The 13,603-nt window shown below is 38.6% G+C and overlaps 1 protein-coding gene across 5 annotated transcripts in view; it reads right to left on the bottom strand.

The window, feature by feature from the left end:
* Positions 1-13,603, bottom strand: part of NFIA (nuclear factor I A) — a 349,943-nt gene that overhangs the window by 73,352 nt on the left and 262,988 nt on the right. For all 5 annotated transcript variants that reach the window (XM_074376373.1, XM_045512652.2, XM_045512658.2 and 2 more), the window contains one exon: positions 660-788. In XM_074376373.1, coding sequence (XP_074232474.1) covers positions 660-788 — 129 coding nt within the window. The remainder of the gene's footprint in view (positions 1-659; positions 789-13,603) is intronic.

Genomic DNA, 13,603 nt, shown 5'->3' on the forward strand with positions numbered 1-13,603 from the left:
CATTCTCTTGAGGCTTAAAGCTTGTCTTTAATGTGAAATACAAATCATATTTCTTATGGACACATTTTAATAATAAACTTAAAAGCACACGAGACAAAAATAATGAAAGCACTGCAATGAAAGCCAGACAAACGATCTACTACTTCAAAAGGAGTGAATGAAGGCGGCTCTCAACATGGTGATGCAGAACAACCTCAACACGAAATGCCACATATTGAAATCAGGTTTCAAGGAAAGGGAATCAGTAGGGACGAGAGAAGGAAAACGAGCTATTGCCTGAAAACAGGTAACTGACTACACAAACATAAACAACCCTGACACACACACACACACACACACACACACACACACACACACACACACGCATGAGCACCTGTGCTCTTCTCGTACAACTTGGGGGACAGATTTGATTTTGCTTTCATTCAAATTACCTCCACCTCTTGGCAACATCCTCCCGGCAAAGAAACAAGAAAGGATCAGGGTTTGATGCCAAATCTCTCAGGTCCCTACAATTCCAAAGCAGTCCCCAAGGATAAGAAATGGGAACACTTACTGCCTTCAGGAGCACTACGGGGGAGTCCTCACTGTCTCACATTCTGCCACTCTGGTCCCAAGGTCCCGATCTAAACACAACCAGGGATACGTGTGGGGCCGCTCACCTCTGGGTCCTGTAATGACAGGTCGGTGATGCTGTGTGAATGCCGTTCCCAGGGAAGAGGTCTGCGAAGGGGAGGGGCTGCTGAAACCAGACTTCTCCGACTTCTTCAGTGTGGTTGGAGATGGCATTCCTGGCAGGAAGGATGGATTGATAAGCACACTTTAATGCAAGGAACGACAGCTTATGCAACCTGAAAGACGAAACTTAAAAGAACTGAAAAAAGAAATCTACCTGTAAATGGAAAATGTGTTTTGAATCGGTTTGAATTTGTCATAGAAACAAACAGGTGATGGAATGGTCCCGTGATGTCAGCATATGATTGATTTCAATGTACTCTGCTAAGTCACAGTCCATTTTGGGGTTACTGATCTTCTTTAACTAGAGAGTGCCACTTTCCCAGTGTGTCCTGAAAGTTGTTGTCTGGGCCTGTAGCCTCTGGGACCCTTCGTAAAGAAGGCAACAGAAGCACACGAAGACTTCATGTGCAATCATCTCACCCCACCAGTTACCTTACTTCAGTACCAAGGCACTTTCTCTGCATTTTACATAATTTAGCTATTTTAACATTTAAAAAACCCTCGCCAATGGTAACTCAGTTGCTCATCCAATGAATAATTTATAATAGAAAAAAAAAGAAAAGGTAAAACATTAAATAAACCTTAAACGGTTAGGTAAGGTATAACCAATGTAAAAAAATACTGTACAAGAATAATGACAACGGGAAGATATTTAATGACATGGAATAAAGACACGGAAAGCAATTACAAAATAGGATATGACACTATGGTGCCATTTTAAAATGTATTTCTATGTACAGAGAAAGAACTGGAAAGAAATATGCATAAACTAGAATAGTAGTTCTCTCTGCGTGTTGGATTCGAGTGATTTTCATTGCCGCTTTCTGCTTGTTTTTCCTATGCTGAACATATATTATTTTTATGTTAAGCAAATACAATAAAAGCTTGTTTTTAAAAATAGTATTTTTACTAGAGCCTAAGATTTTCATAGCATTTCCAGCATACGAAATGCTTTGGGAAGAAAATAATGGGAAAGTGGTCCCTTGTAATTACCTCATGTGTAATGTTCTCAGCAACCACACTGACACACACAACTGGAGGCATCTATCAGTTTGGTAGGGTGCCAATTAAAACAATGAAAACTTGGATATAAAAATAAAGGAAATGACTCCTAGTCTCCACATCACAGGACAAATCTGGGCTCTCTTAAGCTGGCAGCATAAATCTGGTCTAAATTCATGTCAAAAGAATCAAATCTCATTTTACTTATATGTGTATATATATATATGTACACACACACACACACACACACACACACACACACACACGTGTTATATTCTGTCTATGACCAGAGAATTATTTGGACGAACTGGAAACATAAGTAATAAAAATAATAATATCAGCATGCAACTGTTATTAAGTAGCTGCTAAGTGTCACACACTATTCCAAGCACTTTGCAGGTAGAGATCCGCTCAGAAATTTAGGTAGTTTGGACTATATCTATACATATCTTTGTTATTTCTGACCACAGACTTCCTCAATGATTTTCTACAAGACAACCTTTGAGTGTGACTGCGGATTCTCTGAGGACAGACACCAGGTCTGCTTTGCCCTCCTCTACTTTCAGGCTGTCTAATAAAGGCTCTAGAACACATCAAAAGATATGTAAATTACATGTACAGTTCTTGGCTTTATCTGTGGTTTTACTAACAGCTCCTTGGACAGAGTAAAACTTGGGATTTTGACCCCAAGAAAGAAACAAATTGCACATCGGTAAGCACATTTGCATAGTCAGACGTAAGGACAACACGAAGAGGTGTGTGATTTCACAGGAACTTGACAAATCCAGATCAGATCCGTTCTAGATCAGTATCTATGTGATCTGAGTTAGAAACAAGTCACTAAGTGACTTTAGCTATATTTGTTTGCTCGCTGAATCAGTAACCAAAGTCACACCATGCCAATGTCCTAACATCATTAGAATGTACTGAGATTTTGGATCAACATTCAAACATTCATTGCAAGTAACCTAACCTAAGGTATCATCAATGTAATTATATCAAAGAAGAGATTTCAAATTAAAATGTGAAAGGGAAGAAATAAAAAGCTCCCAAATGTAGACATATCTCCTAATTCACTCAAACCTCTTCTGCGCAAACAAATTTTTAGGCTTCTAGCTAGTCCACTGATCTAAACTCAGTCAAATGCCTGAATTATGTGTCATGCAACAGAAATAGAATAGAAAGTGAAAATGTCAAAACTTTTAAGATGGCAGAATTTTTTTCAGATGATGGAATTGATGATGAAATGTGTTATCTGAACTAATCTTATTAAAGAAAGCAAATGGTTGGACTCAAGGAAGAGTTGTCACTTCTTTGAAAAGTTCATGTTTTCCAACCCATGCCATACTGCAGAAATGTTGACAAGATTTAAACCCATCATTTCCTCTTTTAAAAGGGGGAAGTGTAAGTTAAATGTAGGCAATAAGCGTCAAAGTGATCAAGCTGGTAAATGGGTTCAAAATGAGCAAAATTCAAATCCTCTTTGAAAGGGTTAAAGAGAAAAGAAATACTGTCGGCATACAAGAACAAGTCAAACTTTGTATAATCTTCTAAATTTATCACAGTCAAGTAGCATGAACCTCAAGGCTGTCATGAATCTCAAAATTACTTTGTGTTTTCAATTTGTAAAGACTCGTACTGAGCATGTTTCTTTACTATATACTTTAATATTTTCACCATATGCATAATTATGCTTTGGCTAATTTGCTTCATACACTTAATTGACCAGAGGAAATTTCCACATGCTAGTCAACTGCTTTATGTTAAAAGTGAGAGAACATGAATCTTTGCTTTTATTTTTGAAACCAAATTTGGTTTCTGTATGTTATTTTAAAAATTAACTCCTTGTCAAAATTTCTTTTTCCAAATAGCTGTGCACAACTGTTACACAATTACTGCACAGATTAATGACTGACTGGCTTCCTCTTAATTAATCAAAACTTCCATTTCACTGTATTTTTTAGAAGTATCAGATTTTTTAAAAAAAAGATTATAAAGTAATGCTACCCATTTTTCTGGAACAAACAAAATATTGCTTCAAAATTCTTTTCAACATGTAAAAATAAAGAACTCTCTAGAATGAGAAGCAGAAATTTAGCATAATGTTTTGTTTCAATGGGACATTCCCACCTGTTGATTGCTGTAAAAAAACTCTATGATGATAAACAGAATAGGAGATGAATTTCAAGAAGCACTTTGGCTTGTTGTTGGTTTTCTAACCATTAGACTTTCTGAATTTCTCTCCACTTAGCCATTTTTTTAAAGCTATCTGAGTCATTTCAAATAGGTGGACACAGGCAAACATGCATGAAATTCTAATCATTCAGTGACCCTGATCCCTGGAGGCAGTTGTGAGTGAGAACCTTGAAAGTACAGGCCAAATACAGCATTCACAAAGATTCTGTTAGCCTCATCATTAATATTTGTGGTAGTCAGAATTCTAAGACAGTCGCTAGGTTCCTGGCCTCTGGGGTACATACTTTGTATAATCCCCTCCCCTTGAATGTGGGCAGTACCTGTGAATAAAATGGATGTCATTCTTGTGAGTAGGTTGTTATATGGAAAAGGGGAAGGAACTTTTGTGAATGCAATTAAGGTTCTTAATCAGGTGACTTTGAATTAAGTAAAGGGCTGTTATCCTGGGTGGGCCTGACCTAATCAGGTGTGGTCCTTCCACAGAAGGATTGCTAGTCAGAGTGATTCTCCTCCTGGCTTTGAAGAAGTAAGCTGCCATGTTGTAAAAGAGGAACAGCAGGGGCCTCTAGGGCCTAAGCTGGGCTGTGGCTGACTGACAGCTTTAAGAAAGCTGGGACCTTAATCTTAAAGCTACAAGAAACTAATTTCTACCAACAATCACAAGAGTGTGCAAGAAAACTCAGAGCTCCAGAAAGGAATGTAGCCTGGACAAAATTCTGACTGCAGCCTTGTGAGACCCTGAGCAGAGGCACCAGCTAAGCTGTGCCAGGACTCTTGACTCATGAAACTGAGATAATAAATGTGTGTTGTTTTAAGCTAAGTTTGTGGTAATTTGTTATACAGCAATACAAACTAACACGATGCTCAAGATTATCATTTATGCTAGGAATGTGTGTATTAAAGATGCCTCTTGTGCACTAGAATTAATCTCTAGAATTCTAGAAGTTTCTATTATTTTTAGCAAATCTATCCTAGGTTGTGAGATTTTCCATTTGCCTACACTAACCCAGAGAAAATGGTAAGACACTTTCTTAGACAAGAGGCTGATAAGCAGCAATTTCCAATGGCATAAACACTTCTGAAAATTTCTATTGCCTCCTGATTCTTTCAAGGAATATCAGTAATAAAAAGAGATTGAATGATATTAAAAAAAACTCAAAAATAATTCTTGGGGTCTTCTATAACAAATCAAGGGTTTGGGGGGTGTCTTTTTGCTGCAACCTGATGTAACAGAAAGAATACACAAGGAAAAAAATCATCATTAATTTCAACTCCCCCTCTCTCCCAAATTATATTTGCCAAACACTTTGACCAAGAACTTTACAGTGACAATTTTGAAGCAAATCCTACAGGAATGGGAAGAAAGTACGATGCTGTTCTTTGCTTGAGAAAGCGTCTTTAAGGGGATATTTCTAAGAGTCAATGGAGCTACAATATTAATGGGAAGGGGAGAAGAAGGGAGAGATCACAATAAGCCATAATTATTCCAGTGACAATGAAACCAACATGCTGGATTTTCAAAGAGGAGGTGACAAGTCAGGGTTAGTGCTTACTGTGTTAGGGGACTTATTCAAAAACCCACTGTCCTGTGAAAATGACCCCTGGTTAATGCTGCTCAGGACAGCAGACCTTATCGCGTCTGTCGTAGGAGTTTGGTTGATGTAATTCAAGTTGTCAGAGAAGATTTAACTGGGGTACGTTTCTTTCTTCAAAGTAGCAAAGTCAAGATCAGAAAGGTTAGTTTCACTACCATTCATTTATAGTCACAATCTGTTCGGGAGAAACTCTGGAAACCAGCAAACTCTGCACTTTCATTTTAAAATCCAATATATACGCAGGTTAGAGAGGACCACAAAATGCCATTTAAGTTCAGCTGTTCATGTTTGACTTCAGACATTCTCTTGTTCACTGTCATGATAGAATTCCCCACGGCCTATCTTTACTGCTTTACCAGGACAACTCTTAGACCAAATGTCAATGCTATTGGAAGTCTTCATCCACTTAGTGGCCTCAAGAGAGCCAGGAGGCCACTAAAGAGATGGTCTTCAAATTTCTACATACTGATCGTTTCCAAAACACAGACTGAAAATAAGAAAAGCCATAAATTATGGAGGACCTACTGTGTGCCATGTACTTAACAAATAATCTTAAACCCTTACATTTTCATCTCAGATAGGAAGGGATTATTATCCAGCCAACCTATAACTTAATGTCACAGAAACTAGATATTGAGGATGTCAAGCAACTTGCTCACGGTCATACAGCTATGAAGTGGCATTTCCGACCCACGTCTCTCTGGTTCCAAAGCTTGTATATTTTGCAAAATATCACACTCCCTCATGTAGTTTCCCTTGTATCCTACAATAACAGTGTCCTATTTAAGTGAAAAAAATGTATTTATAGTTGAAGTTTCTAATATGGTTACCCAAAGGAAAAATTCAAAGAAAGGTTATTATCAGCTGCAAAAGAAGAATTATGTAAAAAATAAAAAAGACTCTCAAGTATAGTACTAAGAACAATCTTGTCCTATATACCAAAGGTTTTTCTTGGCCTTAGTAGGAATCAGTTAGGAATTTATTAAACATACTGAGTGTATTATCAGCAATTCTAACACAGAACCTCCAAAAGATAAGTATCGCACAGACTTGGAAGTCTTCTAATAGCTAATGACTTAAAGATCTTAAACTGTAAAAGAGTAAATACACACATTTAATATTACAGTAGGCCTCTTGCCCATTCAAGTTGCTCTCTCTATACCCTCCTGCAAACAGAAGCTCACAAAACTGATGGGAGGTTAAGAAACAGGGACTGTGGGTGTGGTCGACGCTTTCATGAAATGAGTCTGCAGAGGGAGCCCGACAATTAGGGGAGTAGCTATAGGGGATGGAAGGAAACAAAGCAGAGCTTTCTGAAGATGGGAGACAGTACAGCGAGCTGGCCTGCTGGTGGGAATGTCCAGCAGGTGGGCAGAAAGCAATGCCTCAGAGAGGGTAACGAGGGAGCAAAGTCCTGGAGCAGGTGAGAGGCCACACAGTTACTCCGCGGAGGAGCCAAGATTTGACGCCAGCGAGCCGCAGCTCTTCCTCCTTTCAGTGTACTACTCCGCCAGGATGCCCACTTCTGAAAAAAGTTCCCCCTGTTTACACAATGAGCTGGTTTAAAACAGAGCTTTGTCATGGTACGTAAATACTCGCCTTCAGCCTAAGTGATGAGCTCACTGCTATCCTGGCTGTTCTGTCTGCATTCGGGCCTTTGAAGCCCCCACCCCACCCCAGTCTAAGTGAGGGGAATGGATGCGCCAGTCATGTCTGTCAGACTGTCGTGGTGTCAGCATACATTTCGGCGCCGTTTCTCCAGCACAGGATGAACGCGGAGTCCCAATACTACATTCTGCAAGTCATCTACCACCAGCGAATTTGTGCTCAGACTCATCTCTTCCAGATGCTACGTGATGCCCCACTCTCTAGCAGCCCCCCGGGCGAGAACAGGACCGTTCTAGGGCCATTTCAGCTAAACCTGATGATGAGATCATCTCCAACCGGGATGCTAAATAAAGGCTATGATTGGATAGATTAATCCCACAGTTAAAGGACCATTCTGTTCCTGCGGGTCTCAATACACGCTGTGCGACAGGGGGAGGCAGTTCACGATACTGTACTCATCTTAGACTTTTGTCCTGATGATAAAATCCATTAGGGATCATTCTAATGTAATTTATTATGATTAACACACTCAACAATAAGAAAAAAAAGGTAAAACATTCAGACTATTTCGACTTTTAACCTTTTTCAGTGAATAAAAAAATGTTTTAAAGTCATTTTTAAGATGGAGAGAATAAAAGGAAAGTTAATACAGCTTCTGAGGTTTATCCTTCTTACTCTATATGCAACCATTTGAAACGAGCTAAAAGGACCCCCCAAAGAATTACCACGTCATAAAGAAGTTCAGGTAATTTAAAAGGCTTGGACACAAGCGATTTCTTCAATTTCTTTAAAAAAAAATGGGAGAATGGAGTCAAAATTATATGGATTATTCAGAAGAAAAGAAATGATGTGTTCTCTAATGTATTCCAAATGTTCATTTGTGAGTGAAAATTTACAACCAGAGAGAGTCAAGTATAGACACAGGAAAATGTCATATGAAAAAATCTGGTTCCTGGGCCAACAATCAAGTCTCCTGACTTTTTAGGGGATTTCCTCTCCTTCCAGGGTAAATACAGACACCCTAGTGTCAGGAATAAAATTTTAAAATTGCATTTCATGCTCCGTATACTTAGGAGTTGGAGAGTCCCTTCCCCATCCCACCTTCCCCCTAACCATCTCAATCTCCCCTGTGTTCAGGGGAAGGATTGACTTTGGCATAGCAATTACACACATCCACAGAGGACTGAGAATGAAGATGACACTACTGAGAAAACCAAATTATTTTCTTTGCATGCAAAACAAATACAGTATAATATAGCACAATGTTTTATTCATTCTGCCTAGATACCCAGATGAAAAGTAAAAAACTCAATCATACATATGTTCGGTTTATATCTGCCCTGTCCAATATGGTAGCTACTAGCCACATGTGGTTACTTAAATTTAAATTAATTAAAATTAGATGAATTTAAAAATTCAGTTGCTCAGCAGAGCCAATTCCAAGTGCTCAGTAGCCATATCTGGCTAGTCGTTACAGTACTGGACAGTGCATATTTAGAACATTTGCATCATTGAAGAAAGTTCTGTTGGACAGCTGCAGTCTATATGCCACAAAATAATTTATTTGTTCCTGCTGTAGAACATGAGGTAAATCTTACTTTCATTATTTTTTTCAGCATGTTTAGCCCTCTTTTAAGTTGCAAAAGCAAAACGTATGCACTATACAAATACAGAATTGTACAAAGGGGAAAAAACAAAAAAGCTCTTTCCTCTTTATCTCCAACAAGCTGGGGGCAACCCAATGCTCAAGGTTGGTAAATATCCTTACAGTACTTTTCTCCACCTACAAATTCATTTAGATGATGTAAAGTGAAGTGCTTATTAAAATACGTTCACTTTTGTCAGTTAAAACATGGTTGAAAGCTTGGCGTTTAAGGTTCCTATTGGTAGAATTTAATTTGTAGGAGATGCGTAGTTTGTGATGTTCCAAGCTTGGGATATGCCTGCACTGGAATCCATGAGTCCTAATGGATTCCTTGGATACAGGCAGAGCACCCACCACTTTATTTAAAGCAAAATCTGAAACTGATGGGAGCATTTCTTGGGGGAAAAAAGAAATATAATTTTAGGTCTCTTCAAATTGCTTGAACTGTGAAATCAAGTAATGAACACTAGAAAAGGTTCTGTCAGCTAGAATCTCAGCTTAGTGTAGTCAGCATTTTCTTGCTAAACCTTATTATGGCAAAGCATTTGATTTTTCATCTCTGCACTCTGTTCATCCCCACAAATAAACTGCTTTGACCTCCACCTGTTACTTAGTGAAATCTGCCTTCCATCCTTCAATAACCCCATTCTTTGCCTTCAAAGGCCTTTGAGTCAGTGAGAAAGTGGGAGGTTAGAGCCGTGTGATGAACTGAGCGGGTACCACTTTGTAACTATGCAGTAGTTCACAGTTCAGGCAAGAAGGTACAGAGCAAAAGGAGAGGGATTTTGTTTTTTTTAAAAGCGATGCCTGTGGATGCTGGAAGGGGGCAACACATTTCATCATTTTAATATGAACCCTTTTACAGAAAGAGGTTCTCTCTTGAGCTCTTATTTAATGCAGAAAACTTTTTCTGGTTTTTTCCTTATAAGAAAACTTCTGTAAAAGAGTCATGCCTTCATTTCAGAGAGATGAGCCAATAGGTCATTTCAAAGCTCAAAAATACTTCAAGTATGTTTGTTATTCAGCTATTTGGCAAAACAAAATGAACCACTAACCTCAAATGCAGCTTTGTGGATGCAAAAGGCCCACACAATTATCCAGATGGCCAACAAGCACATTAAAAGATGCTCAGTGTCACTAATTGTTAGAGGAATGCAAATCAAAACTATAATGAGGTATCACCTCACACTAGTTAGAATGGCCATCATTAAAAAGTCCACAAATGATAAATACTGGAGAGGGTGTGGAGAAAAAGGAACCTTCCTACACTGTTATTAGGAATGTAATTTGGTGCAGCCACTATGGAAACAGTATGGAGATTCCTCAAAAAACTAAACATAGACTTACCATATGATCCAGCAATCCTACTCCAGGGCATATATCCGGAGGAAAATATAATTCAAAAAAACACATGCACCCCAATGTTCACAGCAGCACTGTTTATAACAGCGAAGACATGGAAACAACCCAGATGTCCATCAACAGATGACTGGATAAAGAAGATGTGGTATATATACAATGGAACACTACTCAGCCATAAAAAAGAATAAAATAATGTCATCTGCAGCAACATGGATGGAACTGGAGATTGTCATTCTACGTGAAGTAAGCCATAAAGAAAAATACCATATGATATTGCTTAAATGTGGAATCCAAAAAAAAGGACACAAATGAACTTTTCTACAAAACAGAAACAGACTCACAGACACAGAGAACAAACTTATGGTTACCAGAGGTTAAAGAGGGAAGGGATAAATTGGGAATTTGAAATTTGCACCTCTTGGGGAGTGATAGAAATGTTAGCTATTCTGATTGTGGTAATGGTTTCATTGGTGTATACATCTATCAAAATTCATCAAATTGTACATCTGAAATATGTGTAATTTACTGTGCAGGAATCACACCGCAATAAAGGTGTTAAGAAAAAACACTATAAAACAAATGAAAATATAAAATGAAAAGGAACTAACTCTGCACGACTCCACGAGTCATTTTCTGAAGCAAGCTGACACATGAGAAAAGGCATTCTGTGTGCAGTGCACTTCTGATGAACGCTACACTCAGCCAGTCGGCGTCTGGCGTAACGTTGAACACTTACCTGAGAGGAGTTAGCAGTGCCTCCGCTCACTGTCATTCTTTGTGACAACATAATGATAGATCCATTTACCCCTGAGAGCAGTGATTAAAAACCGTGCTGTTTTCTTAACTGTCTTCATATCTTGGAAATATTTTATTAAAAATTACTCATCTAACATGAAGGGTAAATTGCTTGGCAAAGTTTTCTTCTATCAGTTAAGTAAATGAATTAGTTCCATTCAGTCATAGCCTTATCGAGTGTCTTATGCAAGTTTGGTGAAACTTGATCACCATAACACTTTCATATTGGAGTTAATGATTCACCCTTTTTTCTCCTCGTCTGATTTGTCCAAATCTTAAAGTTTGGTTTTCACGGAAACTAAAAACTGCTCAGGCCGACATTTTCTCTGGAGTCATGATTTAACACTTCCCCTTCATATTCACACCTTTTTTTGGAACCCAGCACAAGGATCCAATTTTATATAGACAGCTCCTCACAGGCCAGTCAGAATGGGCTGCCAGCAAGATACCATCGTCTGCAGCTTTTTCTACTAGGACACAACTTTACCCAGGGCCTATTAGGAAAAAGTCTTTACACAAGACAAAAACAAAAAGGCACACCACCTCGGACCCTACAAGTAGGCTGGCTACCCCCAAACCAAAGGACTATTTCCACATGTGTCTAAATAGACAAAACTAGGTTCCTCTCTTTTTTTTTCCTTCCACTTACCAACCCTCAAATCACAACTGCCACAACTGAATGTGAGAAACAGCCAGATTTGTGTGTTGAATGTAAGTTGCTGAACCTCTCCCACAAGGGAGAGTTTATTTTTCTGGCTTTGGTCAACTTATGACAACCATCTATTAGTCCAAGGGGCAGATAATGACATTTACAACAAATTATATCTCTGCAAAAGTCTCCAAATGTGTGGCCAGGATATAAATTTATATGACCCAATATAATAATTATGTGTTACAAAGATTTTTTTTTAAACAAAAGCCATGTTAAGGCTTCAGTGCCAATGGACAAACTCATAAAAATATCAAGCACATCAAAAGGAGGAAAATGACCAGTTAAGTCTTTTGAGGATATGATTTCTTTACTAAAGAAAAAAAAAAATCAAGAAATCACCCCCTGGAAAAAAGAACTCTGAAAATTAGAAGCAGGTGTCACTGCTCTGAAGTGATAAATATCAAAGAATAGCGGGCCCTGAAAAGCACTCCAGTGCGTCCCATACTACTTTTAATCCTCATATGTGTATTTTAACATTAGAACATGAAGTACTGCTTATGTGAGTCCCTGAAGAATGCTAAAACACGAGACACGTTGCACAGCCATTTTGATAAACTGTTTCTTCTCTCAGGTTCACGAAATGGCTGAAAGGCAGATGGCAAATTCTGACTGGCATGGAGTCCTGAGTAATCATGACATCCTCAAATCCATTCATCTTGGAAGCTAATCACAGGGAAAGGATGTCTGGGTTGGGATAGCTAACGCTGCAGAATAATCTGGTCCTGCAGAGGATGCTTCAGATTAGAAATGGATATTGGGTTGCCATTCCGTGAATTTCTAATCACTTGAGGGCGTTTCCAACGATGCAAATGGAAATATGTTACTTCTCATTAGATGTAAAGTGGAGAATCCCTAGAGGTTGGAAAGTTTCTTCAGAATGAAGGACAATAAGATGTTTGCGTCACATTAAAATCCGGAAGAGCTGGAGTATCATCCAAATGAACATCCACAGCTGTCTGTGAAGCCGTTCTCCACAGGGGCTGAAGGCGCTGGAACACCGCACAAGAGTTCCTCACTCCAGACAGACCAGAGAACCAGGAACCAAAGCCACCCAGTGTTTAAAAATCCAAAAGGTTTTAATTGTTCTGAAAGGGAGATCATTAATATTTTACTCTGAAGAGGCAAGTTGAATAATTGTATTTAAGTGGGTTCAAGTTATTCCATCATGGTTTAATAGTTCATCGAGTTTAAGAGATGCTTCGAAATAAAATGACTCTTTTATTCCTAAAGTTTTCTCCTATTACTTTGTAATTCAGTGCTGGAGAGAACCCTCTCCGTTTTAGTACTCGGTGTGTTGTTCAGGAACCCATCAGGAAACAGTCCCTGATTTACTACGTCGGTGTGCGCATTTCTCGTAATCTGCTAGGATGTAATTCACCCATCATCTCGAAATGGGTGCCATGTCTTTGATTAATTGATGAGATTATGATGTATTTGAAATCCGTGGGTGGATAGAGTTGGATAAATAGGCATTATTGTAATCCTCTGCCCGGCAGGAAGGCAATTGGGATGTGTACCGCCACGTCAGAAACTGTGGCACAGCACGGGCGGAAAAGCTATTACTCCTGAGACCCGCGTGCACTTAAGGACTTCTCTCTTCCTTCTCTCCCGCATGCCCCATAGAAAGCCGTTTAATTCTGGAGTATTAAAAAATGATTTTATTAAAAACACTGATGGCCAAAAATAGAACTGTATTCCCATATAAACTGGCAGTGTTATTCTTGATTATTTACCTTTTAAATAGAATCATCAGTCAGAAAAAAACAGAAACAGACAAGAGAGGGAAGGAAGTCTGCAAATAGTATTATTAGTGATCGGAATCATTTTTACAAGTTGAATATATATGTAAATACACACATTATATCTATACATATATAGCTACATTTATAAAAATGTATATAGATAGCTTAGAACAATGTATGGCCCGCAGTAAGTGCTCAGTAAATATTAGCT

The sequence above is a fragment of the Camelus bactrianus genome, chromosome 13, assembly GCF_048773025.1.
Source record: "Camelus bactrianus isolate YW-2024 breed Bactrian camel chromosome 13, ASM4877302v1, whole genome shotgun sequence".
Classification (NCBI taxonomy): domain Eukaryota; kingdom Metazoa; phylum Chordata; class Mammalia; order Artiodactyla; family Camelidae; genus Camelus; species Camelus bactrianus.